This window comes from Arvicanthis niloticus, chromosome 6 (genome assembly GCF_011762505.2).
Source record: "Arvicanthis niloticus isolate mArvNil1 chromosome 6, mArvNil1.pat.X, whole genome shotgun sequence".
NCBI lineage: Eukaryota > Metazoa > Chordata > Mammalia > Rodentia > Muridae > Arvicanthis > Arvicanthis niloticus.
In genome coordinates, this window is record NC_047663.1 from 89,684,551 (window position 1) to 89,710,743 (window position 26,193).

At 46.3% G+C, this 26,193-nt stretch overlaps 3 protein-coding genes across 7 annotated transcripts in view; 1 reads left to right on the top strand and 2 right to left on the bottom strand.

The window, feature by feature from the left end:
* Luc7l (LUC7 like) overlaps nucleotides 1–10,218 on the top strand; it is a 30,595-nt gene extending 20,377 nt beyond the window's left edge. For 3 of the 5 annotated variants that reach the window (XM_034504518.2, XM_034504515.2, XM_076937123.1), the window contains 4 exons: nucleotides 2,212–2,300; nucleotides 3,610–3,639; nucleotides 4,262–4,429; nucleotides 5,699–10,218. In XM_034504518.2, coding sequence (XP_034360409.1) covers nucleotides 2,212–2,300; nucleotides 3,610–3,639; nucleotides 4,262–4,429; nucleotides 5,699–5,840 — 429 coding nt within the window. In that variant the 3' untranslated portion in view covers nucleotides 5,841–10,218. Of the gene's footprint in view, nucleotides 1–2,211; nucleotides 2,301–3,609; nucleotides 3,640–4,261; nucleotides 5,017–5,698 lie in introns of those variants that run through there. The other 2 variants (XM_076937121.1, XM_076937122.1) reach the window with 2 other exon arrangements.
* Nucleotides 10,219–10,998: 780 nt separating this feature from the next.
* On the bottom strand, nucleotides 10,999–11,864 carry LOC117711780 (hemoglobin subunit alpha). Its single transcript, XM_034507656.2, has 3 exons — nucleotides 11,701–11,864; nucleotides 11,374–11,578; nucleotides 10,999–11,222 (listed from the first exon to the last, which is right to left on the bottom strand). The coding sequence occupies exons 1-3, from the start codon at nucleotides 11,793–11,795 to the stop codon at nucleotides 11,094–11,096; spliced, it is 429 nt and encodes a 142-aa protein (XP_034363547.1). The 5' UTR covers nucleotides 11,796–11,864; the 3' UTR covers nucleotides 10,999–11,093.
* Nucleotides 11,865–23,309: 11,445 nt separating this feature from the next.
* On the bottom strand, nucleotides 23,310–24,532 carry Hbq1 (hemoglobin subunit theta 1). Its single transcript, XM_034505820.2, has 3 exons — nucleotides 24,293–24,532; nucleotides 23,991–24,195; nucleotides 23,310–23,884 (listed from the first exon to the last, which is right to left on the bottom strand). The coding sequence occupies exons 1-3, from the start codon at nucleotides 24,385–24,387 to the stop codon at nucleotides 23,756–23,758; spliced, it is 429 nt and encodes a 142-aa protein (XP_034361711.1). The 5' UTR covers nucleotides 24,388–24,532; the 3' UTR covers nucleotides 23,310–23,755.
* Nucleotides 24,533–26,193: the final 1,661 nt, after the last annotated feature.

Consider the following 26,193-nt stretch of genomic DNA (forward strand, 5'->3'; position numbering starts at 1 on the left):
CTCTGTAAACCAGGCTGGCCTCAAACTGCTGAGATCTGCTTGCCTCTGTCTCCTGAGTGCTTCAATTAAAGGTATGGACCACAATTGCCTTTCACATTACTGGGTTTTTAAAAAAAAAGTTTCATTTTATGTGTGTGAGAAGTAATTTGTCTGTTTACCACATTCTTGCAGTGCCTTTGGAGGCCAGAAGAGGGCAATGGATCCCTTGGAGTTAGAGCCAATTTTTATTCACCATGTGGTGTTCTAGGGTTCTTTGGTCCTGTGGCAGAACAACTTAACTGTTAAGCTTTCTGTCCAGTCCTGTTCATTCCTTTATGTTCTCATTCTCTCTCTTTCCCCCCCTTCCTCCCTCCCTCCCCCTCTCTTTCTCTCTCTCCCTTCCGGTTTTTGTTGTTATTTTTTAAATTCATTCTGATGTTAGATATAGCCAGAGCCTCACCTAGTCTACCATTGAACTAAATCCTAAATTCCAAGGTAATGTTCTTTTTGATAAGTTGAATTGTCAGGCTTCAAAATGATTGTGCTTACCCTACTCACTACATGTGATAAGGTGTAAAGTCAGCTTTACCTTCATATTCATGAAGTGGGAAAACAGATATGTGGCACCTGGCTGCAAAATATAGAATGCTCTAATATTTCTAAGTCAGTATTGGGAGCCTTGTATGTTCCCAAAGCAAAGGGGAAAACTGTAATTCTAGGAAGTTTTCTAACTTACGCAATAGGGAAGCTTGGAGCTAGAGGGGCTAGCACTGAGAGTGTCCTAAACACTTTGCTAAGGTCTAGTGAGGTGTCTTAGTGACTAAAGGCACAGAACACTGCTTTAGTCCCCGGAACCCATGGAGTAGGAGAGAACTTACTTACGGGGGCTGTCTTGACTTCCATATACCCTAAGTAAATTTGATTTTTGTTTGTTTGTTTGTTTGAGACAGGGTTTTTCTGTGTAGCCTTTGCTGTCATGGAACTTGCTCTGTAGATCAGGCTGGACTCAAAACTTATAGAGATCTGCCTACCTCTGCCTCTGGAGTGCTGGGATTAAAGATGCCAAGCAATAAATCTGATTTTAAAAACATTTTGCTGGGGTTAAGAATGTAACTCAGTTGAAACCCTGGATTTGATCAGTATCACATAAAACCAGGTGTGCTCTGTAATCTTGGTGTTGGAGAAACAGGCAGGAAGGTCAGAATATTAAGGTTATCTTCAGGTGTCTGGTCAGTTTGAGGTCCATTTGTTGAGACCTTCCCTCAACAAAAATAATAGCTTCTATCTTTCCAATAGCATTTTAATGTTCTACATTATATATCTTCATGGGTATGAGTTTGGTTTGCTGGTCATGTGAAGTGGATGATAGGATTTGCTTAGGAAAGAAGTCATGCCATACTCACAGGCCTGTTCCTAGCCAGACCGGCTTTAGGAACGTGTGAAAGGAACTTGGAGCTGACTGCTGTGTATCTAGTTCAGATGAAAGATTCTAATTGGAAATGTAGAGTTTGAGGTGCTAGATGAGACAGCTCACCTGGGTCTTGCTTCATCCTCTCATCTGGAGAGTATGTGCTTTAATTACTGGGCATAGAAATTTTTCTTACTATCCCTGCTCTAAGTAGGAACACTGATGAGTGTTTGTTTTAAGGGGTGTTACTTATTCCCCCATTCAGGACTTCATTTCATTCTCTCTTCCCAGATGATGTATTACAGGGTTACATGCAACAATAATGTATACATAGTATTATTGGTGCATTATAGAGGTTGACACTTTTCAAGCTAGCTTAAGTCGATGCTCATTTGGTGGTAGAGGTTCTCAGAGCCTCCTGCCTCTGTTGCATATAGGATCAAGCTGGATGAATTAATGTGCAGTTGTGCTAACGTTATCATAGCACACACCAAGTCAAAAGTGAGCTGCTTCTGGCTACTAATAGTCTACTCCCAACAGCAGGGTGCTATTGCTATTGGTCTGAGTTAAGTTTTTTTTACTGCAAAGCTTGTGGAGAGGCTATAGGATGGACAGCTAAGTTTATGGTTTGGTTTGAAGCATTGTGATTAAGCCCTGTGCCTTAGAAGTTCAGCCCCTTTTCTGTAATTTGTCACCAAGTGTAGAAAATTATGGTTAATTTTTTTTTCATGTGTTTTGTTAGTTTTTAAATGTGTAGGATATTGTTTCCTAAAAGCTGTTGCTTTTCCTTTCTTTTCTTTTCTTTTTTTTCTTCATTTATTTAGAAAACTGTGGCTGAAAAACAGGAAAAAAGAAATCAGGATCGATTGAGGAGAAGAGAGGAGAGAGAGCGAGAAGAGCGTCTGGGCAGGAGGTAAGCATGGGCCAGCCATAGGAAACGGCTGCTTGCTGTTTTGTGGCTTGGAGCCATCAGTGTTTGAAGCATGCAAAGGCATGTATTTATTTGTTTTGAAGCAGGGTCTCACTATTGTAATCCAGGCTGGCCTAGAACTTGCAGACATTTGCCTGCTTCTGCCTCCCAAGGGCTGAGATTAGGGTATGTGCCATCACACCTGACTCCAGGGTGGTAGCATTTAAAAGAAAAATAAACCCCTGTCATATTCACTGTGGTGAGGTGCAATATCGACTGATTTGAACAAGGGAAGGAGGAGCTGACAAGGGTTCTCCCCTTGCCACCCCACCCACCCACCCACCCACCCAGACAGTTTCCCTGTATAGCCCTAGCTGTCCTGGGACTTGTTCTGAAGACTCCTAGATCTCAGATCCACTTGACTCTGCCTCTCAAGTCCTGGGATTAAAGGTCTGTTCTACCACTACCCCCCAGCCATCTTTTAACCTCACCCAGCTGGCTCCTCATGACAACTGGGCATGGAGCCCTTACCAAATAGGGAAGGCAAAAATCGATTTATTACTGATAGCTCAGCAGCTGTCTCATGGCAGTACATTGAAGGGAAATCATCAGCTTTGGACTTGAGGGAAGAAGCTTTGTATGGCTGTCTTTTTTTTTTTTTTAATTGGTCTTGTGGGGTCACTGAACAGATTTTCCCATAAAAACATACAGTTGGAATATGTTCTTGCCCTTTGAGAAGCAAAGTGTAAGGTGTTTGGCAAAAGCCTCCACAGCAGTGAGGCACTGATGGGAGTTTGGAGGAAGGAAGAATGGGTAGTATGGTCTTGCGGTAGGCTGTCTGGAGTAGAACTTACTGGACTTGGTGATTGTTTGAGAAGGAATGAAGTTGGTCTCATGGTTTCTTTTCTTCTCGGTCTTTTGGTACAGTGTTTTTCTGTATATCCCAAGCTGTTGTGGAACTTGCTTTGTAGATTAGGGATCTGATTGTCTCTGCTTCTCTGAGATTAAAGCATGTGTTAATGCCCAGCTGGCCTCTTGGTGTGTCTGATCTGGAGTTGTTCCTTAACGAGGACAGGGAGGGTGGATTCAGGAATAGGGGTTAGAATTTGGCCTGAGAAGTACTCAGGTCAATATTTAGAACTGATTTCAAAGATGAGATCAGAGCCAGACTCAAAAAATGCACTCTCAAAAAAAAAAAAAAAAAAAAAAGCACTCACTAAGTTGCCTTAGCTGTCTTCAGACTCACAGAGATCCCTTTGCCTTTGTCTCTTTGATGGATTAAATGTGTTCATCTCTTTATCTTTCTGTTTAGGTCTGGATCCAGAACTCGAGATCGCAGGAGGTAGGCTTCAGATCTATCACAGGGCTCTCGAGTTGAGTGCCTTTTTCTGTAAAACCATTTAATTGATGTTAAAGCCTTACAAGGCTGACTTGTGAAGAGCATAGGCGTTGGTTAGGGTTTAACACAGCAGAACGTTCCACATGGACTCCCATGCGCTCATGTACACTGACACCACTGGGGTGAAGGAAGACCCTGCTGAAGACCAACTAGGAATGTCCTTTGTTGGTCTTTTTGTTGTTGTTATTGTTGGTAGTGGTGGTGGTGGTGGTGGTTTGTTTTGTTTTTGAGATGGGGTTTCTCTATATAACCTGCCTTTCCTGGAACTCTTACAGAAGAGGCTGGCCTTGAATTTAGAGATCCATCTGCTTCTGCCTCCCAAGTGCTGATATTAAAGGCATATGCCACCACACCTGGCCAAGACCTATGCTTTCAAGAAACATTCAGGGGAAAGGTTTGGCCATCAGATTAATTTAGGGGACTTTTTCATTTCCAAATCGTATATTTGTAGGAGGAAAAAGAAATCCGAGTAATGCTGAAGGCCAAAAGATGCTGAGAGTTGTGGAATGGGGGTGGGTTTGACCCCAGTGACATCTTGGCTTTCAAAATCATCTGGGTTTTCCAGGTCACGCTCCCGGGATCGTCGAAGGAGGAGGTCTAGGTCTACTTCCCGAGAGCGGCGGAAGTTTTCCCGTTCCAGGTCCCGAGATAGATACCGGCGCCACCGCAGCCGTTCCCGGAGCCATAGCCGGGGTCACCGCCGGGCTTCCAGGGACCGGAGTACAAAATACAAGTAACTACTCTGACTCCTCAGTAACTGCAGCCAGAAGTGAGCCCTTTGTCTTTGTGTTCCCAAGATCTGCTAAGATCTGTCATCCTAGCCTTTTGGCCATTACATCTGGTAGGGACAAGGTTGGGCTTGTGAGGATGCAGGTTCTGGGTGACCCCCTGGGTTGTTGGCCTGAGGAATAGAGAATGGCACCCAGTATTTGGAATGGAGTAGGGCATTGAGCTTTCATATGGCCCTCTGCTTGGCTGAGCTAAACTTTAACTTGTCCTTTAACTTGGTAAAAAGTAGCTAAGATTTTTGTCTTGAACAGGTCTTGCTTAATTACTTCTCTTGGACTTCATTTGTTTTGAGACAAGCATTCACTTTGTAACTTAGGTTGGCTTGAACTCAGGATCCTTCTGCTTCAGCCTCCTGAGTGCTGATATGAAAAGTGTATACCACCGTGCTTGACTTGTGCTTTTCCATTCTGCTTTTCCCATTGTCTTTACGTCGTGGGTCATATTTTACACACATAGCTTTGTTGTATTCTCATTTGTTTTGTTTATATTACACTGAAACTTTCCTTATTAAAATTCTTTGCTTTTTATTTATTTTTATTATGTGTATACATTAGTGTATTATGTCACGTGTGTTACTGTGTGTGTGTATACATGTTTAGTTGGAGGACAAAAAAGGGCGTTGTATCCTCTATAGCTGGAGTTCCTGGTTATTCTGAGATCTTCAACATGGGTGCTGGGAAATGAGCTCAGTTCTTCACGAGAGCATCATCTCCTCACTCATGTCTCCAGCCCTTAAACCTTTTCAAATATTACTTACTTTTGATACCAAATCTCACTTTCTAGTGCAGACTGGCTGCAGATTTAATTACTCCTGCCTGTCTCACCCTCCTGAGTGTGAGGATTACAGGTATTAACCACCATCACCAGCTAAAAGGGTCAATTTTTTTTTTTTTAATGATTATCTGTGTCATCAGAAACCAGATGAAGTCAGGCTTGGCCAGGTGGTGGTGGTGGTACATTTCTTTAATCCCAGTGCGGGGGAGGCAGAACAGGTGGATCTCTGAGTTTGAGGCCTGCCTGGTCTATACAAGGAGTTTCAGGACAGCCAGGGCCACATCAAGAAGCCTTGTCTTAAAAAAAAAAAAGTTCCTGAATGTGGTGGTGGCATGCCCTTCTCTCATCCAGTTCTGAGGGTCTGCCTTACTGATTCCTGTGCAACAGCCAGACAGAAGGAGATGGCATCCTCTGCTGAGCCTCTGGTTCACTTTCCCAGGTTCTCCAGGGAGCGCTCATTGAGAGAGGAATCCTGGGAGTACGGGCGGAATGAACGAGGGCCCACTGACTGGAGGCTGGAGAACTCCAATGGCAAGACTGCATCGCGGAGGTCGGAGGAAAAGGAGGCTGGCGAGATCTGAATCTGGCTCAGGCGCTGTAAATAGTCTGACAAATGTCCAGCGCAGCCTAAATTACCCTTTATATTTGCTGATACAACTCATCTTTTGTAGTTAAAATTTCTATTGTTTGGCCCTAGCTGTGAGTTTCTAGAGTTGTTCAGAGCTGCTTCTGTGTTTGGGGTTATGTTGCAGAGGAACAAATAAATCTGGCAGCTGCCTCCTGACAGCTGTGTTGGGGTGTCTGCTGTCCTCTACACTAGAGGCACTTCACTAGGACCCTGCACCCGTGGAGCAAAGGCTGGTGCTGCCATTACCTTAGAAAACTGACCAAATGTCTGACCACTTTAACTTTTGGCACTCCCAACACACTTAATTGAGCCACATGTATGTGGCTTCCCTTTCCTGATTCACTCTCTGCATCTTAGCTGCTCATGTACTCTCTCAGTGCAGACCATAGAGCTGGTTCTGTGGATGGAGGCGGGGCCCATATTACACAATTTACTTTCTCAGTGCAGACCATAGAGCGGTGAATGTGGATGGAGGGGGGGGGGCATATTACACAACTATTTCCTTAGGAAGAGCTGTATCTGTTGAAACCTTAGCTCAGGTCAGCTGCATTGCAGTTCTACTTTGTTACTTAGGTGGAATAAAGACATAGATGGCCCCTACCTGCCAATCAAGAAGTCCTTGAGAGAGAGTTACAGCTTAGGTCAGGTATCTTGGATGGTTTATACCCTACATAGGCTTATTGTTACCCCCTGAGCATATGTTGTTGCTCACAAAGGACCAATGCCTTAAGACCAAAGTGAAGCCCAAATAGAAAGGATCTCTGAGTAGGAGTTGCTTCCTTTCACTTGTCTTGGGGAGGGAGATGTTTGTTTTTGGAGGGAACTTCAAAGTTGGTTGTGTTAAACAACAAAAAAAAAAGAAGCCCGTTCTCCATGCTGTACCTGTAAAAATTTAGGTGCTTTTCTTGAGCTGTTGGTTTGATGGTTACATATAGTATCTTGTGGTTTTGAAATGTAGCTCCTGGTGATATCCTGGACTCCCATCTATAGGAGAATGTGTAGGTACCTGCTCTGCTGGTGTATGAAATGCTTTCCTTGATCACCTGTCTCCATATGCAAGGAGGTAGGGTGGAATATCCCTGAAGGATTCAGGGGGGCTCAGTATCATACACAGGTGCCATGTGTAGGTTTCATTTATCTCTAGCCCCTTGGCCTCCAGGTGGAGCTCAGCTTAGCTCTGGGCTTCTTGGTCCCAGGTGGACATTTTGACTAGCTGTGACCACTTATTTTGGGAACATTTTGTTTCCTGGACTATTTTGGGCCTTAACAGGACAGTCCTACCCTTAGAGCTACCATCACTATGTCTGGTTTGGATCCCTTTCTATCTAAATATAAATGTGTGTATGGAGAAACAGCTGTTTTGCTTTATTTTATCACAGAGTAAAGTTACTAGAAACATTTCTATGCCATGGCCTGTAGCAGCCACAGGATAGTCCCTGGGCTCCCGTGGTATACAACTATAACTACTGGGGTACAGTAGCAGACCCCTGATTAGGTAGCATCTTTTTGAGTGGTCAGGTTCCTTGGAGTTGCAGAAAGGCCACTTTGCTTCCCTCAGTCTCTTGTGGAGGGTGATTTTTTTGGGGGGGGGACTTTTTCTGGAAGGACAGTCTTGCCTGGGTAGACTTGGATTTCAGGGCTCAAAGCATTTTTGTTTCAGTCCCAAGTAGCTGTTACTAATAACTGTGCCAACATGCCTAGATGCTTTTTGTTTTGTTTTTCTTTTTTTTTCTTTTCTTTTCTTTTTTTTTTTTTTTTTTTTTTTTTTTTTTTTTTTTTTTTTTTTTTTTTTTGAGACAGGATTCTCTGTTGAACCAGCTGGTCTCAAACTCAGAGATCCACCTCACTCTGCCTCCTGATGTTTGTTAACTTTCCTTAATTGGAGTTTCCTGTAGAAAGGGAATTAGGTGGACATAAATAACCAGAGATGTGTTTGTGGTGGCGGTGGTGGCTCTGGGCATTTTGCAACAAGTCATAGTCTGCCATCTGTAAGTGGAGGGCCTGGAGCAGGTACTGATGAGGTTCCAGAGCAAGCCTCCCAGCTGAAGAACTGGGAGAGTCAGGAGTCTTCAAAAACCCAGTAACCAGTCAGTCACCCATGGCCAGGGTGCAGGGGTTGAATGTCCAGCTCAGAAAGAGTAGATCTACCCTTCCTGGACCCTCTTGTTCTTCCCAGTGCACTGAGTGAAGAAGTCATGTGATTCTAATGCTTTTCAAAACCTCACTGCTTTCCCCGTGTCATACATGTGCTCTGGGAAATGACTTCATGTTTTCTTTAACTTGGTTGTACAGGACATAGTTTGACTTGTGTTGAGTAATGATGATGGTGTGCAGGACATATTCCTATATCTAGGGTATAGCAAATGGAGGAAGCAGTTTAAACAGGTTTCTACAATGACCGTGATTGATTCTTAGGCAGAGATAAGGCATTACTTTACTGAAATCGGAGGAAACAGGGTTGGGTAGCTCCTGGTCCCCTTGTCTAGATGATAGGCACTGGGCCTGTAGACCCAATTCCTGCCTTTGGTCTGTAGTCAGCCAACATTGTTTTTACCACAAGCCTTCCTGATGATACTGGAAGTTTTTTTTTTTTTTTTTTTTTTTTTTTGCCTTGTCTCATGTAGGTCAGCTTTTTGCCAGCAGGTGGCGCTGTCCTAGTTTTGGAGACTGTCTTCAGTGTTCAGGGTGTCTGTCAGCACCCGCAGGGGAGAGGTGGCCTATCAGTGAATTTGGCCCAGCCCATCCATATGGATCTGAAAACAGTCAGAGGATGAACATGAGGCATCCCTAGAGAGAGTCTGATCGAGCAAGACTGCTCCTGCACTTATAGTTCCTGTAGTGCTGGTCTGTGGCTTTCTGAGGGACACAAACTGCAGCAGTATTTGTTCAGGGTGGCCAAATCCAATCTTGATATTTGTGGTGAATAACCCTTGATCTCTTGCTGGAGGCCTCTTGAATCTCCCAGTGTCCCACGGTCGTCATAACAGATAAAGAGCTGGGTCTTCACTTGGGGATCTGTAACACTTGGAACTTGGCCCATTGCATTGCAAGAGTAGCCCCTTAGTACTCAGACAGGAGAGGAGATGCAGGTTGTGCCCCTTGGAGGTCCCATCCCCAGTTCAGCAGTACTGGGAAGTCAGTACCTGAGTCATGTGGCTCAGGAATGTCACTGTCAAGGCCTGCATGGTGGGACAGAAATATCCAGAGTGGGGCCAGGTGAAGTTTAGCAAGCTGAGAAATGCTTCAGAAAGCTCTGGGAAAGCTTGTTTATCTTGCTGGGCTCCCCAGGAGCAGGGTCAATTGTCAGCCAAGTGGCTGACCATTCTGCGCTCTGGTCCTAGAATTTGTGGGCTCTGGTCTTTTCCAGTTAGCTGTGGCCTGGGAGCTTTAAGCTTACCTGAACTCTAAAGCCTCACATTTTTTATACCTGGCATGCACTATTTATTAGAATACACTGAACTTTAATGTGTACTTTGTCAGTGTCTACGGAGTTCTTAACACACTTCCTTGGGTCTAAATTTAAACTTACTGCTAAAATGAAAAGTAATTCTCAAGATACTGTTGTTAGGTCTGTGACTCCTAGCACATGTTTCTTTCAGAACAGTGATATTTATAGAATGCTGTGATGTATTCCAGTGATAGCAAAATGCAACAAAGCTTCTTATGACAAACTATCATTATATCCAGTTCTGATGTGTATAAGTCAGTGACATTTATGTCCAGTGTTGTGCAGTCATCACTAATACCAAGTTGCAGGGTGTTTTGTCCAGACAGAAACTTCAGCCCACTAGTTAGAACTGTCCAGCATCTTCCTGAAGTCCTTGGCAACCAGGAACCTGTTTTCTGTCCATAGTTTGCTCATTTGGATATTTCACAAACATGGACTCATGCACTGGATGGCCTTTGGTGTGTTGGCTTCTTCCACTCAAGGTTTCTGCAAAACTCGGCTGCGTGATGTAATCCCATTACTTTTATGGGTTAAAAAATAATCCATTCTGATTGTAAACTACATGTTACTCACTTGTAATGGTTAACCTGGTGAACTCGATGGGCTTAGAATCACCATGAAAACACACCCCTGTGTGTGTTAATGCAGGTGTTTCCAGGGGTTTCAGTGAGAGACCCACCCAGAATGTGGGCTGCACCATCCTATATGCTGGGGCTCCTAGACTGAATAAAAAGGAGGGCAAGAGCTGAGCATCAGCCATCGTCTCTGCTTCCTGACTGCAGATGCAATGTGACCAGCTGCCTTAAGTTCCTGCAACCGTGACTTCCCACCACAAGGACTGTACCCTTATACTGTGAGCCAAATAAACCTTCCCTCAGTTGCCCGTGTGGGGTATTTTGTCACTCGTGGGCCCAGGGAAAAAGATGCTGCTGTTACTGCCCAGAGTTACTAAGAAGGTTGCCTGGGGTCATTCCCACCAGTGTTTGTTTTTGTCTCTGTCTTTTGAGACACAATCTCACTGAATAGATAGCACTTGAAATAACAAAGCTCTGCCTCTAAACACAGGATTTATAGGAGGGCTGTGGGTGTATTGGTGCTGAGCCTGATAAACCATGACTGGGGGCTGGCTTCACAGGGTAGATTTACATCTACAGAAGCATTCTGTTATCCTCCCCCTCTGACCTGTCTGAAATGAAAGGTAGCAGTCGGGGAAATTATATTCCAGTAAATTCATGTTGAAGCCGATGTGCTACAAGGGTAGAAGTGAGCCTAGAAACCAGGCACTGTAGGGCCAGTGGTTGTCCAGAAACCCCAGTGGGAAGGACCAGTTGGCCTTTCCTTTACCTTACTGCCTGGCCTTCCTCCGGATAGGAACCCAGTCTAGGAATGTGTCCACTAGACTAGGGCCCAGAGAAGGGGTTTACAGCTGCAGGTTGTGACTCATTTAAAGTCCTATATAAAGTACCCTGGATATGAGGTATTTACAATTCCTAATAAAATAATAGTTACAAAGTAGCAACAAAGAATATGGATGGGTGTCACTACAACCATATTAAAGGGTTGCAGCATTAGGAAGATTGAGAGTTGCTGCTTAGGCCTAGAGGCTTCCCCACATCAAACATGACAGGCACCTTTGCAGATGAGGAGGACCAGGCACACAGGCTTCTTCCTACTCAGGCTTTATTCAAAGACTAAGAGGTACAGGTGCAAGAGAGGGAAGAAGGGCGTGACCAGAAGGCAAGCCCCTCAGGAGGCCTCTTAACGGTACTTGGAGGTCAGCACGGTGCTCACAGAGGCCAAGAATTTGTCCAGAGAAGCGTGCACTGCGGGGGTGAAATCGGCGGGGTGGTGGCAAGCCAAGGTCACCAGCAGGCAGTGGCTCAGGAGCTGCGGAGACAGGAAGGGTCAGTCCATAGTAGTAGATACCCTGTTGCCTCTGCTTCCCTTCCTAGAACCACTGTGTTCCCTGCCCTGGGTCCGAGGACCCCAAGCCCTCCCTACAGGTCCCAGATGCTTCCTGCCAGGTCCAAGAACACACCTTGAAGTTGACGGGATCCACACGCAGCTTGTGGGCGTGCAGGTCGCTCAGAGCAGACAGGGCACCGGGCAGGTCATCGAGGTGGTTTGCTGCATTGGCCAGCGCATCAGCGACCTTCTTGCCATGAGCCTGGATCTGGGCGGAGCCGTGGCTCACATCAAAGTGAGGGAAGTAGGTCTTGGTGGTGGGGAAGCCAGCGAACATCCTGTGAGAAAGTGACAGGCGAAGTTGAGGTCACAGAAAAGCATAGTTAGGAGCTGCCCAACGAGCAAGCGCCAGGTCTGTTTTGGATCCTGTGATCCTTACAGAACATGGTCCTGGTCTCACCTTTCTAGGGCCTCCGTGCCATATTCACCACCATGGCCACCAATCTTCCCCCAGGCAGTGTTGATGTTCTTCTTGTCTTCCCCAGAGAGCACCATGGTTTCTTCCTGAGTCTCTCAGAATCAGAAGTGTGTTGGACCTGCAGCAAGTTGGACTTTTATGTCTGCTGCGTCTAGGGCACGCCCTTGGAGTAGCCCTCATTGGCTGGCTTGTGGTGGCTCTGCCCAGTAATACTTGCAAGGCTCCTCCTCCCACCTCTGAGAATCTGGGGTTGGGGATCTGCCTCCCCTGGGTACAGGGAATTCTTATCACTTACCCAGATGCTTCTTACTCCCTCTTATGTTTCTAGTGATTAGTGTTTGGGAAAAAGTTAGGATCTCCTGTTTTGGGGAAAGAAGCAAGTCCCTCAAACCAAATTCAACAGTATCCATCCCGCCACCTGCGCCCCTCCTCCCTCTGGGTCCCAGTTTCCCAGATTTCTGAGTTTGAGGCCAGCCTGGTCTACAGAGTGAGTTCTAGGACAGCCAGGACTACACAGAGAAACCCTGTCTCAAAAAACAAAAAAACAACAGAAAAAATGTGTCTGAGGTATTTAAATGGCTATCCATTTATTCTTTTTTCTCTCATTTTTTCTTTATCTCTCCCCACCAACCCATATCTTTTCTTCTTGTGTGTGAGTGTCTACAATTATTTTGCTGTGACCTATGGCATATGCTCTCCCCCCCTACTGCAGCATCAGAAAGGTCCCTGGGACAAGACTGTGCTCTCTGTTGGCATGTCAGAGACACAGACAACTCAGGTATACATATGTTTCATTCATACTAAGAGGTGCAGGTATAGGACCAGAAGTAGGGCGTGGTCATGAGCCAAAAGAATGAGGGCTTGCTACAAGTCTGAGGTTTAGCACTGGAGGTTAGCACTGTATTCACAGCAGCAAACAGCTGAGGTGTGAACCTCAGGGGTGAATACATCAGGTTGTTACTTGGTCATTCTTACGGGCATGCTTGGCTCAGGAACTACAGGGAAAAGACACATCAGTCGGTGGCTGTAGATACCACAGGATGTTGTCTAGTATTAGGTGAAGGACCAACAATATCTGAGAACCCAGGTTACTGCCCTGTGCAGCCAACGGTCACCTCAGAGTTGATGGGGTCCACATGCAGCTCATGGACAAGGAGGAAATGCTCGACTGACAGGACAGTTCAGATGTCATCTACGTGGCCTGCCATGTGGATGAATGTATCTGCCACCTCTTGTCTTGGGCTGCTACCTAGGCAGAGAGGGACTCATGTCCTAGTTAAGGAAGTAAGTCTCATAGGTGGCAAATCTGTGGAATCTTCTTCAGGAAGGCTGAAGTTCAGAGGCAGAGACTGGATGAGGGAAGGGCACCTTTGTCCTCTGGAGACCTGGCAGGGCAGAAAGGTTCCCTCACCTCTCCGGACTTCTGCGTTACCATAGGTACCGTTCACCCTGATCAGGACTGATCTTCATTAGTAAGTGCCCTAGTGGGCTCTGGATTAGAATGTCTTTCAGAACCAGAATGCTGGATGGAAACAGTACTGGGCGTTTTCTCTCTAGCTAGGGTGAGCATGTGTGAAGGGATCAACTCCCAGCTTGGCCACTGTCCTTGGCTACTTTCCACCTTACTGCAGGGTAGGGTCCCCTGTGAGCTGACATCACCTTGATCACTGACCACAGCCTTAGGTTCAGATGGTTCTTTCTCTTTCCTGCTTCCCCTCTCCCAAGAGAAACAGGTTTCTGAGAAGAAAGGAGGTGTCATTGTCTGGGGCACAGAAGCTTAGCCTCTGGCAGACTTATTCCACATCATGCCTTCTATTCTCTGTCTACCCTCTACTTCTTTCTGGCTTCTGCCTCAACCCCCAACTGCAGGCTTCATTCTGGCTCTGAGGACAAGAAAGATTAGTTGTAGGGGACTTAGAGGCATAAAGAATGACTGCCCCTGGCTTGGGTGGGGGTGGTGGGCTGCTCCTGGGGGGTCCACTCTCTATGCATACTGCTTCAGTCTCTCCTCCCTGAGATCCTTCAACGGTGTCTTAGTCTTAAGTTCCTTAAAAGCCATAAAGCAGCCAAATTCCTCTCCTCCCCTCTCCACTCTTCTCCCCTTCCTTCTCTTCTTCCTATTCCTCCTCCACTCCTCATCATCCTCTCCTGTCCTCCACCCTGTATCCTCCCTTTCTGTCTTCCTCCCTTCCTTCAACTCCAGACTCATTTCCCTTCAGATTCATTTTTGTTTAGACTTAGTGAACACAGTGGGCTTAGACCCAACTTTTACTTGGGTGGGCCTTTTCTGGGTAGAGAGATATGACCGACTCTCCCTACTGATAAAGCAGAAGGGTGTGTGAAGCTCGGGTGGACTTCAGTTTATTTCTTAGGTGTTTTCCTATACGCAACTAAAAAGGAGGTGGCTGCAGAGATGGCTCAGCACTGAAAGAATGATTGCTGCCCTTCTTGATGGCCTGAGTTTGGTTCCCCGCACCCATGTCAGGTGGACCACAGCTACCTATAACACCAGCTCCAGCTTCTGGGGATTGGACACCCACTTGTGATGTTTGTAGGTACACACACACACACACACACACACACACACACACACACACACAAAGAGACAGACAGATACACACACAGGGAATACATAGAAACATGCATACACATAATTAAAAAATAATGAAGATGAGTTGGCTGTAAGGAAAGAAGTCTGCAGGAAAGAGGAAGAAACTGCCTAGGTATTCAGAGCAGTCCTTGACCAGAAACCAGTGAATGTGGTACTCACCACCCCCCGGGAAGCTGTGTCCAGTACAACTTACACTGGCTCCTTCTGAGAAAAGCCTGGAAAGCTAGATCATGTTCCAGAACACTCTAGCCAGGCAGACTGAGATGCCAGCCTGGAGCCAGTGGTCTTAAAGCCAGGACAAGAATATTTCTGGATGCTGCTAACAGCCAAGGAGCAGAGGGAAATCTCAGGAGGGAAGCTTCTATACTGAGGCCGGAGCTCAGACTCCCTTCCAACCAACTGCATCTTCCAGCAGTGCAGCCTGATGCTTTAGCTGTCCCTGCACTTAGACTGATCTTTCCACAGCCTGTGTTTGCACAGGCAGTAAGCATTGCTGGGCTGGTCAAGGATGGATACACAACATACACTCAGTGTTTATGTTTGTTGTTTTAAGACAGGGTCTCACTGGCCTGGAACTTGCTCTGTAGACCTGGCAGGCCTTGAACTGACAGAGATGTGTATCTGCTTCTGCCTCTGGAGTGCTCTGATTAAAAACAGACACCACACCTGTCCCCTTGCACGTAATTTGTTAAGATTTTTGTCTTATGCTATCTGTTCCTGAAGTTTACCTTACTATGTTTAGAGATTTATTTAATTAAAGAATATATATGGTTAGTTGTGGGGACCTAAGGTTGTAATCCCAACACTTGGGATGCAGAGGTAGTAGGTGGATGTCGGTGAGTTCCAGGCTGGGCTGGTGAACAAATTGAGTTCCAGGGCAGCCAGGCAGTCACACAGAGAAATTTGCCTCCCCCCTCTATGTGTGTGTGTGTGTTTCTTTGTGTGTGTGTGTGCATGTGTGTACATATATGGCTAGAGAGATGGCTCTACTGTTTAGAGCATATATATTATGTATTTTCACCAGCCTCTGTCTCCAGCATGCTGAGATTAAACGCGTATTCTACCACACGTTACCCCATGGTTTTGTTTTGTTTTAAAATGTGTGCTAGCCAGGGCTGCAGAGATGCTCAAAGCTTAGGACCATTGGCTGCTTTTCCACAGGACTTGGGTTTGATTTCCTGAACCCACATGTCAACTCACAACCATCTCTTGGCCAGCTCCTGGGGAATCTTACACATCAATCCAAAGTTACCAAGCGTCTGAACTCATCTATAGATATGATTGTATGTCTGTAGCACAAACTTCTGGCCTCCAGAAACACTATATGCACATACTATAGACAAAACATCTATATAGGTAAAAAAAAAAAAAAAAAAAAAAAGGTAAAATTATATATACAAAGAGTCAAGTCAGTCTGGTCTACCTGGCTCGTTCCCGGTCAGGCGGTGCTAATTGTGACAAGTGTCTATCAGTGTAAGTGTTCATCTGTGCACATGTGAATGCAGGGCCTGTGGAGCACAGAAGAGGGCATGGAATCAGTCAGTCTCCTTGAAGCTGCCATCATAGGTGGTTATTGGCCATGTGATGTTCAGTTCTGGGAACTAAACCCAGGTCCTCTGCAACAGCAGCACATGCTCTTCCTATCGAGCCTTTTGTTCTACACTCTTCTGCAGTTTGGACTTTATGTGAGTTTCTAAGTCCAGATTTGTACTTGGACAGAAACTGTATCTGTGGATGAGTTCGGACCCTGGAGGACGTGGATGAATGCAGTGCTTCCTAGTCTGCCATGGTGTGTCAGGAACCTCAGTTAGTCATATTCTATTTAGTAAACTGGATGTATGCCGGTCATTTGAGTAGTCCCTTTACACCATCCCAGTTCATAGGGTCCTCTGTATTTATGTGTCCCTGGAGAAGCCACACCACAGCCTCAGTGTCAGGAGATGGAAACAGTCAGCCCGTCCCAGAGCTGGGAATCTTCAGCTCATGAGACACTACAAAAGGAACAAACACTGTGCAATGAGTTTCCCAGAAGTCCCAGTGCTGCCCCCTCTTCCATCAGACAGCCCTGTTCTCTGGGGGGTTAGTGTATTGGTAGGTCCTGACTCTCTGACATAAAGAGGATGAGGTGCAGAGAGTATTTCTGGCACCTGCCTCTGCACCTTCTAGTTTTGGGTTGATTCTAACCTATACAATAGCTGAGCTCTCTCCAGCCAACAGCCCAATTTTGGTTTTCATTTTGCTTCTCATTTATTGTTTATTTTGTGCTACTGAAGATCAAACCTTTGCCTATACAAGACAGGGTATCTATGCTTGAGCCATGTCCCCAGTCCTTCTCTGTGTGTGTGTGTTTTCTAAGGTAAGTGTGTTTTATACAGTTCAGACAGTCTTTGAACCTGAGAGCTCCCTGTCTCAGGGAGCTACTAAGAAGTAGCTGGGATACAAGTTAGTGCCATCACAAACTCTTGTTCTGTATTGGTCTGTGGCTGTATGGTTACCTGGTATTTGTCAGTGGTATTTCAATGGAAGTTGTTCATCCTGGGACTTTCCTTCTTTCCTCATCATGGGGACATAGGCCAGCACTTTTTCTACCCATGTTTGAATTAGCTCACTCCTTTACTGAAGCCATGGAAAAAGTAGAACCATGCCCACCATGGACACAAGACACCAAGAATCCAGACATATGCAGATTTTGTTAAGAGGTGTGCAATGGAGCTGAAAGGAAGGCCTGGCTGGAGCTAGGGAGGATTGAACACCTTGATGCTCCTGGTTAATGGTAATTGGATGTCCACCCCATGCTCATGGCCCCAAAAACCTTGTTCAAGGGTACCTGAACTATAGTGTGTGTGTGTGTGTGTGTGTGTGTGTGTGTGTGTGTGTGTGTGTGTGTGTGAATTCTTCCTGGTTGCACCTTGTCAGGGGCACTAGTGGGCAGTGGCCCAGGAACTGTGGAGGGAACCCAACCAAGTAAGGTGCAACAGAGAACCCAGGCATGTTTTCCTACCCTGCCTTCACCCACGGATTTCTCAGGGCTTCAGTGCAAAGCCTCTGGCCCTGGATGCCTCCCTCCCTGGCTCCTCATACTCATCCTGAAGTTCAAAGTCCTTCATCTAGGATGGCAGTTGCTGTAGTCTCAGGTCATGAACCCACACTGGGAATCTGTCAAGACTATGGTTTCTTGTACTTGGGCAACTCTTTCCCAGGCCCCACAAGACTGATCCTTATTTCAAATAATACCGCTAGCCAGCCAAACTGTGCCTCACATAAGACTCTCTCTCTCTAGATCAGAGTTAAATAGGTGACAATATCCACAAGCTGCACAGGCTGAGAACATTCAGTCCAGGGCAGACCTGGCTAGTCATTCCATTATCACAGAGCACATGGAAAAGCTAGGAAAGGGTCCAAAGACGCTTGGAGGAATGGATGAGGAGATTGTGCTAGTGTGAGGGTCAGGATGGGCTCCCAGAGGATGTGAGTCATAGGATATCTATTAGGTGGAGAAGGGCTAGGAGAGATGACTTCTGTGGCTGCAGAGGAGAGGTGGGGAGATGGCAGAGTAAGGTTGGACAGATCCTGGGGTGGGAAAACTTTTAGAGGAGCAAGCAGTAGGTCAGTAGCAAGCAGTGCTGTCCCCTGATCGAGTCTCCTGCTGGGAGAAGGGTATTTCATAGAAGAGGGCAAGAGGACACTGAGATACTCTTGCTGGGCTAGAGGAAGACCTTGTTTCAGGGAACAGGTTGAGTGTGCACCCGTCTGCCCACTGCTGCTGTTGTCCCCTCTCCAAGTTTCTTTCTAGACCCTGCCCTTAAGGTCTCTGAGTATGTGGGGTTCCCACTGTCTTGGGCAGAGAAGGAGGCAGTTCAGACAAACATCGGCTGGCTCTCAGGGTTCCCACTTCCTTCAAATCCTGGGCCTTTTTACAGTTTCTACCACAGGACCTTACTTTATCCTGCTTTTGAATAATGCATACAAGTTTACGTGTATACATATACTGTCTAAATGGAGTGCTGTCACTTGCACTGACCATGCTCCCCAAGAGCCATAGACTGTTGTCCTCGTTACTTTTATGTCAGCTGGACACAAGCATGAGGAATTTTTTAGAGAGTTATTTAGTTATTTTATCTATATGACTACACCTTGGCTGAGTTAAGATACTCCAGAAGAGAGCATCGGATCCCATTACAGATGGTTGTGACCACAATGGGGTTGCTGGGAATTGAACTCGGGACCTCAGGAAGAGCAGCTAGTGCTCTTAACCGCTGAGCCACCTCTCCAGGCCCTAAGCCCAGAGAGATTTTTGAAGAAGAAATTGTAATTGAGGAAATGCTCCCATCACACTTATGTGGTGCACATTTCTTGATTGATGACTGAAGTGGGAGGATCCAGCTCATTGTGGTGGTTGTCCTGGGCTGACAGCCTTGGGTGCTATAGGCAGGCAGGCTGAGTAAGCCATAAGAAGGAGACACGGAGGAGCACATCTTCCTGACCTCTGTATCAGTTTCTGCCTCCAGGCTCCTGCCTTGTGTTTCTGCCCTGACTTTTCTGGATCTTCTCTGACTTACAGCTGTAAGATGAGATAAATGATTCCCCCACCCCAAGTCACTTCCAGTCATGATGTTTTATCACAGCAATGGAAGCCCTGACCGGAACAACCGTCTAACAAATATCCAGTAGCAGGCAAGAGAAGCTCCCCTTGTGAGCTGTTGGTCAAAGGAGTCCAAGAGCCTCTGAAAACAATATGAGCTCTTGCTTTTCCCCTCGTTTGCCTCCAGAGAGGTAAGGTAACTCCTTATTGTTGAGGGCTCCTTGCACTTTGGACATGGGATTCAGAGGATTCATGCAGGGTCTGACCTGAAGGCTTCCTCACTGAGGACTGACCTTCATAGGACTGAAAGGTGCTGTGCAAACTGCCAAGGGACACCTGCATCCGGCAGTTCTACATAGCTCTCACATCTGTGAACCACAGCAATGCCCAGCATGGCAAGATAGCCCTAGGGTGCAGTAGGGGTACTCATCCTTGCCAGTAACCAACAGCTGTCTAATTGGATGTAAGCCTGCTCAATAGGGGGAAAATTATGCCTTGTACTGGACACCCAGAGGACTCACTGGGGCCTGTGGGTCTTAGAGGAGAACCCACCACTGCACTTAACTAAAACCACCAGGCATCGGAATGACATCCTTCTGTTTGTCTCTGTTTTGTTCCAGACAGGGGTTCTCTGTGTAGCCCTGGCTCTCCTGGAACTCACTAAGTAGACCCAGCTGAACTCAGACTCAGAGATCTTCCTGCCCTCTGTCTCCTGAATGCTGCTATTAAAGCGATGTGCCACCGCACCCAGCTCCTCACTGCCTTCTTGACACTGAAGTGCTCATCTGATCCTGAGGTGCCCATCCCTAGTGGATACATCTACAGCACAAGTCCCGGATGGAAGGCTCAGGGAACGATGCCGAAGGAAGGGGAGGAAAGATTGTAAGAGACAGGGGACCAGAAAATCTGCTGTGAGACTGTGTCTCCTAGAAATGACAAAGAAGTGTCTCCTGTGATATGTCAACAATATGGCTGCCTAAACAAGACCTGAACAAGGACAACATCAATAGGCGTGCTAACATGGGAGGGAACTCTAAAGCCCTCCCACCTGACCAAGAATTACAGGCAACTAAGGAATACTGAGAGCAAGAGAATTAGTCTTCCCCAGGGATGAGCCCCTAATTTCTTGTCTAACATGACTTGGTCAGACCTCAGATCATATACATACAAGCAACATCAAACAGATCCAGCAGATTTTATTGTATAGTTGTGTGTGTGTGTAAATAAAGCAAAAGAAGCCATGAATTTGAGAGGGAGGAGACTTGTAAGAGGGGTTGGAGGGAGGGAAGCAAGGCGAATAATGTTGTAATTATATTATAATTTAACAAACAAGATGTCTCAATCCTAGGATGCCACCTCTACGAATTCTTAGTGATATAACATTGTTATCTTCGAACAGAGGAGAGCTATGAGATCCCTTTCCAGATATTAGTTTGGCTCTTTCTGGTTGGGCTACACAAAAGAAAGACCATGCCTACTTGGAGAATACAAGTATGCATGTATGTGTGGGTGTGCACATGTGTACACGTGTGTGTCTGTGTGCAGAATCCTCATTGGATTCCAGCTAGTTTCTTAAGTGTTTCTCTACATTTCCATAAAGACAGATTATCTGTGAGGTAAAGGTGTAGCTCACAGGAGTGGAGGAGCCCAGGTAGTCAGAGAGGCTCCTGTTTGGGTAGTGGAGTGTGGAAGAGTGTATGTGTGTGGAGAGGGTGACCATATTGCCTAAAAAGCTGTGCTACGTAGGCTGGTGCTCTCAGCAACTGGCCTTGGGGGCATTACTGTATTTGTAGGGATCAACAAGCAGGCAAGGTTTTCAAGATCCCAGCCTAGACTGAGCCAGGTACTCAGACCTGGGCAGCAGGCTTTTTGGTTGCTCCTAACATCAGGAGAGTAAGGCTGGAGAGATGGCTCAGCGGTTAAGAGCATTTCCAGAGGTCCTGAGTTCAATGGCCAGCAACCATCTGTAATGGGGTCCAATGTTCTCTAATGGTGTGTCTGAAGACAACAACTACAGTGTACTCACATACATAGAATAAACATAACAACTGTCAATCCAACAAACAAACAAAGAAACAAACATACCATCAGGAGAGCAGACCCAGAAGAAGATCCCAGTAGGCAGGGGTGGATCCAAAGCATGGGACAGTGAGCTGGGTCGTGGACTAGGAAAGGGAACTATTTACCTCACGAGCAGCAGCAAGAAGGTACTGTGCTGTTGCTGTTCCAGGGTTGCTCTGCTGTGGCCAGCCCACAACCTGCCATTCCAGCCAGCTCTCTCAAGGCTACTGTGAGGGGCCAGGACTCCCTACCTAAACCCCTGCCCTCTGATAGTATGAGGATCAGAGCAATCTGCTACCTGTGACTCTATCAGAACAGGTATAATAATCACATACAAACAGATGCAGGCAAGCAACACTCGGCAGACCATTAGGGTGTCTGAGCATCCAATCCTCGCTGGGATGATTTTGTTTTTATCTGGTTTGGCTGTTGCATTGGTGGGGAGGACATGGGGGCCCAGGAAACATTTTAGAGAAGGTTCTCTAGCACCGACTGATCCCCAAGCATGTTTTTGTTATGAAAACAAAGAGAGAAAATCTTAGGTCTCGCTCTCTTCCTATGCAACTTTCTACTCCTGGGCTCATGCACTTCTCCTGCCTGAGACCAAGGTTGGCTAGGATTACAGGTCCGTGTGATCCCACCCAGATGTCTTGTTTGTTTTTTAAAATTTATTTTATGTATGGGAGTACACTGTTGCTCTCTTCAGACACACCAGAAGAGGGCATTGGATCCTATTACAGATGGTTGTTGGCCATGGAACTCAGGACCTCTGGAAACGCTCTTAACCACTGAGCCCAAGATAAAGCCTGTGGTATCAATTCCACATGAATCTGAAGGACCATGGGCCCAAGAACACAGAATACCCACAGGCCAGGCACAGGGATGTAGATGTCCAGCTACAGGAAGTGCATCCTCTCCTTCCTTCCTGGCCCCTGGTGGATGGGCGATCTCCTGTATTGCACAGAGGAACTGTCAGTCTGGCTGTTGGTTAGAATGCTTCTTTTTTTTTTTTTTGGACCTTCAGACACTCTAGAATCAATGCTTCCTGAGCCACCTGAGTGTGCCTAGCCCAGTCAGGGTCTCATGTATGACGTCCCATTCCATGTGTTTTGAGTCCACCCTGTCAGTGTTTCTCCCATGTCACAGAAAGTGTATCATGCATCTGCTGTGGGAGATGACCACACAGTTTCTTCTAAGTTCTCATACAGGACAGTTTGCCTCATGTCCAGTAAGAACTGAACCTCTGACTAAAGGATATGGAAGGCATGTTCCTTAGCTTGAGAGGCAGCCAATGTACAGGGTAAAATCAGTTTTCTGCCATGAACATGACTGATTTTAGGCAGCCATAAGAAACCACCTACCATCTCTGAAGTCCACTGAAAGCAGGGTTGGAGGGTCCCGTGCCACCTTTCTACATGACAGGCTTTGGCGCTGCTTGCACCTCAAGACCTCCTGACACCTGAAGTCCCTGATATACATACCCTGGGTATAGCTGGGCTGGGCAGGCAGGAGTTCAATGACTGAATTTCTCAGGGACAGTGCCCAGTGTGTCCTTGACATCTACTGACACCCTCATTCAGCATGTGGCTGTGATGCTACAGATATGAATCTATGTATGGGTCCAGGCAGGTGACAGCCTTGCAATAGGACTAGGCCTAACCCACCTGGATGTGAGCAGAGTCTAGAGAAAGACCAAGTTGGAAGCCCAGGGAGGGTGATGGCTGGGGGGATAGGCCACTGTTTTGAAAATTTTCACTTATGCTGACTTGTGCTTCAGTACCTGTGACCTGTCTTAGAGACACAAACCACAGTTCTGTAACTGATGTGGCCAAGGCTAAAGGCATGGATTTGTAACTCCATGCCATGGGTCCTCCCCAGTGAAGATGCCTGAGCTTCTTCCTCTGGTGCCTGGGAACATGTGAAGGGGCTAGGACTGGTCCTCCAGCTGCAGCTTGTTACTGCCCAGCCCATGACCCATTTGGAAGTGTGGTCCATAAAACCTTTGTTTCTACTGTAAAGGTTGATTGATTCACTGTGTGTCTGTCTCTTTCCTAGTTAGCTACACTTTCTGCAGCTTGGAGCATTTGGCACACAGGAGACCCCTGTTCCCATCTCTAACACAGAACACAAACAAACAAAAGGCTAAATAAAACCAACAGAACCGGGGCTGGAGAGATGGCTCAGTGGTTAATAGCACTGACTGCTCTTCCTGAGGTACTGAGTTCAATTCCGAGCAACCACATGGTGGCTCACAACCATCTGTAATGGGATCTGATGCCCTCTTCTGGTGCTTTTGAAGAGAGCAACAGTGCACTCACATACATAAAATAAATAAATAAATCTTAAAAAAAAATAAAAAATAAAAAGAACCACTCTGGAGCCAGGTATGGTGGGGCATGCCTTGTAATCCTTGATGGTGGGTGGGCACTGGGGATGGGTTGGAGATGGTGGTGGAAACAGAAGGATCAGGAGTTCAAGACCAACCTTGTATTATGGATTTGATGGGCCAGCCTGGGTTACACGAGAACAGAAAATTTATCTCAAAGAAAAAATAAAAGAAAGCAAAAAAAGACCAAGGGATAGTTGCCTCTGAAATGAGGTCTGTGACACCAGCTTATCTGTAATTCCAGTTTCTTGGAACCTTGTTTTGGGATACTGGGTGTATATTTCTCCTGTGCGCCTCTGTATAGAAGACAGCAATAAGGGCCCTGGGGAGGTTTACTCAAACACTGTGAGCTTGAGGATGGACATGGCTGGAGACTCCACTACTGTGCATCCTCAGTTCAGCGATACTTGGAGACCAGTGCCGAAGTCACGTGACCCAGAAATTTGTCCAAGGAGGCATGCATCTCACAGCTGAAGTCGCCAGGATAGTGCCGGGCAAGAGTCACCAACAGACAGTGGCTGAAGAACTGAAGAAAGAGAACCGCCCCGCCTTGCATTTATCTCTCCCCAACACAGAGCCTTGAAGGGTCCCGCATCTCCAGCAACCGCGAGTGCAGCTCAGACAATGCTCACCTGAAAGTTAGCAGGGTCCACGCGGAGCTTGTGCGCATGTAGATCGCTGAGAGCAGACAGAGAACCAGGCAGGTCGTCCAGGTGGTGGGCAGCGAGACTCAGAGCATCGGCCACTTTTTGGGCATGGGCTTTAACCTGGCTAGAGCCTGGCTTCAGGTCCAAGTGTGGGAAGTAGGTTTTGGTGGAGGGGAAAGCCACGAAGGTCCTGTGGGAAGAATGAGGGTTGAGTGCATCCAGACCAGGAGGTAGGGAGAGCCCGCCTTTGCCCCGCAGTCAATTGGAAGGTGAGCCCGAGGGCGTACCTCTCCAAGGCCTCGGTCGCGTAGATTCCGACATTGCTGCCCATCTTCTTCCAGAGCGCGAGGACCAGCAGACGATCAGCCTGGGACAGAGTCATCTTCACTGACCTGTGTCCTTGTGCTCTGAGCCCTGACTGCTCTCAAAGACGGCCTGAAACCCAAGAAGCCGCCAGGGGGCGCTGCATCGTTTCAGTTTGCCTAGGTGTTCACAGATTGTGGTTTAGCCTTGACATGCAGCCCTTTGTCTCCCTGGGCTCCCTCTCCAAGCCTTACATTTTAAAGTATTTACTTGTATGGACAATGGCATCTAATATGCACTATGGGATTACAATGGATTTTACTGTCGATTTTGGCACTGTCTGCTTATCTTGCCACCTGAGTCCTTAGGAAATTTATTGGCTTTCCTTTGTTAACCATTATTGAAAAGGATTGTGTCTTCTTGGTGTAATTCTCCTTGGAGGAGCCCATATGCATACTCGGAACTATCTTTTTATTTCCTGGAGCAAGTCTCTTTTCGTGAAACATAAGATAGTTAAATCTACATTTAAAGGGGATAGAGAGATGGCTCAGCAGTTAAGAGCACTGACTGTTCTTCCAGATGACCTGGCTTAGATTCCCAGCACCCACGTGCCTGCTCACAGTTGTCTTTAACTTCAGGTCCAGTGGATCCAAAGCCTTCTTCTGTCTTCCACACTTATGCAAGTGATGCATAGATATCCTTGCAGCCAAAACACCCACCCATGTAAAATAAACGAAAAGAGACTTAAATCTACACTAAAAACCCCTTTTAATCTGGGTCTTGTGGCACAGGTACAGATTAATCCTAGCACTCAGGAGGCAGATGCAAAAGGATCTCTGTGAGTTCAGGACCACCCTGGCCTATGGATTGAATTCCAGGCCAGCAGAGCTACATAGTGAGACCCTGACTCTGCCAAAACCACTCCACACAAGAGTCCCTTTAATAAATTCCAACTCTAGGGCCTGGGGAGATGGCTCAGTGGTTAAGAGCACTGACTGCTCTTTCAGAGGTTGTGAGTTCAATTCCCAGCAATTAATTACATGGTGGCTCACAACCATCTGTAATGGAATCTGATGCTCTCTTCTGGTGTGTCTGAAGACAGCTATAGTATACTCACATACTTAACTAAATTATTCTTTAAAAAAAAGTAAATTCCAACTCTGTTTCAAACAAGAATTCTTGTCAGAGCTGTGAGAATTAAGTGGATGAGAAATATATGACTGGATCATAGGGCATATTCCAGTGGGGACAATGACCTTATGGGGACCTATTCTCAATGATGACAGCAAGAATCAATGATATACTCTCAGTGAGTATATCATTACTACATTAAAGATTCTGTTCTTATTTATTTGTGTGTATATATGTGACTATGCTTTAGCTCCCAAGTTCTGGATCTAGAGGTATGTGGCACAAAGCCCTGTGCCTTTTAGCTATCTTTGATGTGTACTTGCCAGTGACATCACGTTCACCCATAATGTAGTGCAGTCTTCACTACTACCCATTTCCAGAACTTTTACTGACTAGAATAGAACCTCTGGTCCACGAGCCTTAACCATCCAGCCCCTGCCCAAAGGCCCGTCAACCAGGAGGCTGCTTGCCATACCTATAGATTCGCCCATTTTTAGTAATTTACGAACATGAAGCCATGCACTGTGTGACCTTTGTTCTGTTGGTTTCTTCCACTTGATTTTTTTTTTTTTTAAAACAGTCAGCTACATTGTATAAGAAATTTACTCTTTGCTGTCAATAGCTGAAGAATATTCTCTGTGGCAATTGAGATGTATCTCAGTTAGTAGAATGCTTGTCTAGTTGTGTGTGTGTGTGTATGTATGCATGTGTGTATGTATGTATATATGTATGTGTGTGTGTATGTATGTATGTA

Bases quoted from the DNA above. Each gene is read 5' to 3' on its own strand.
- LOC117711780 (XM_034507656.2), bottom strand. From the start codon at position 11,795: ATGGTGCTCTCTGGGGAAGACAAGAAGAACATCAACACTGCCTGGGGG. The intron at 11,579-11,700 runs GTGAGACCAGGA...ACTTTCTCACAG, and splicing joins GGCACGGAGGCCCTAGAAAG to GATGTTCGCTGGCTTCCCCA. The intron at 11,223-11,373 runs GTGTGTTCTTGG...CTGTCTCCGCAG, and splicing joins TGGATCCCGTCAACTTCAAG to CTCCTGAGCCACTGCCTGCT.
- Hbq1 (XM_034505820.2), bottom strand. From the start codon at position 24,387: ATGACTCTGTCCCAGGCTGATCGTCTGCTGGTCCTCGCGCTCTGGAAG. The intron at 24,196-24,292 runs GTACGCCCTCGG...TTCTTCCCACAG, and splicing joins GCGACCGAGGCCTTGGAGAG to GACCTTCGTGGCTTTCCCCT. The intron at 23,885-23,990 runs GTGAGCATTGTC...CTCTTTCTTCAG, and splicing joins TGGACCCTGCTAACTTTCAG to TTCTTCAGCCACTGTCTGTT.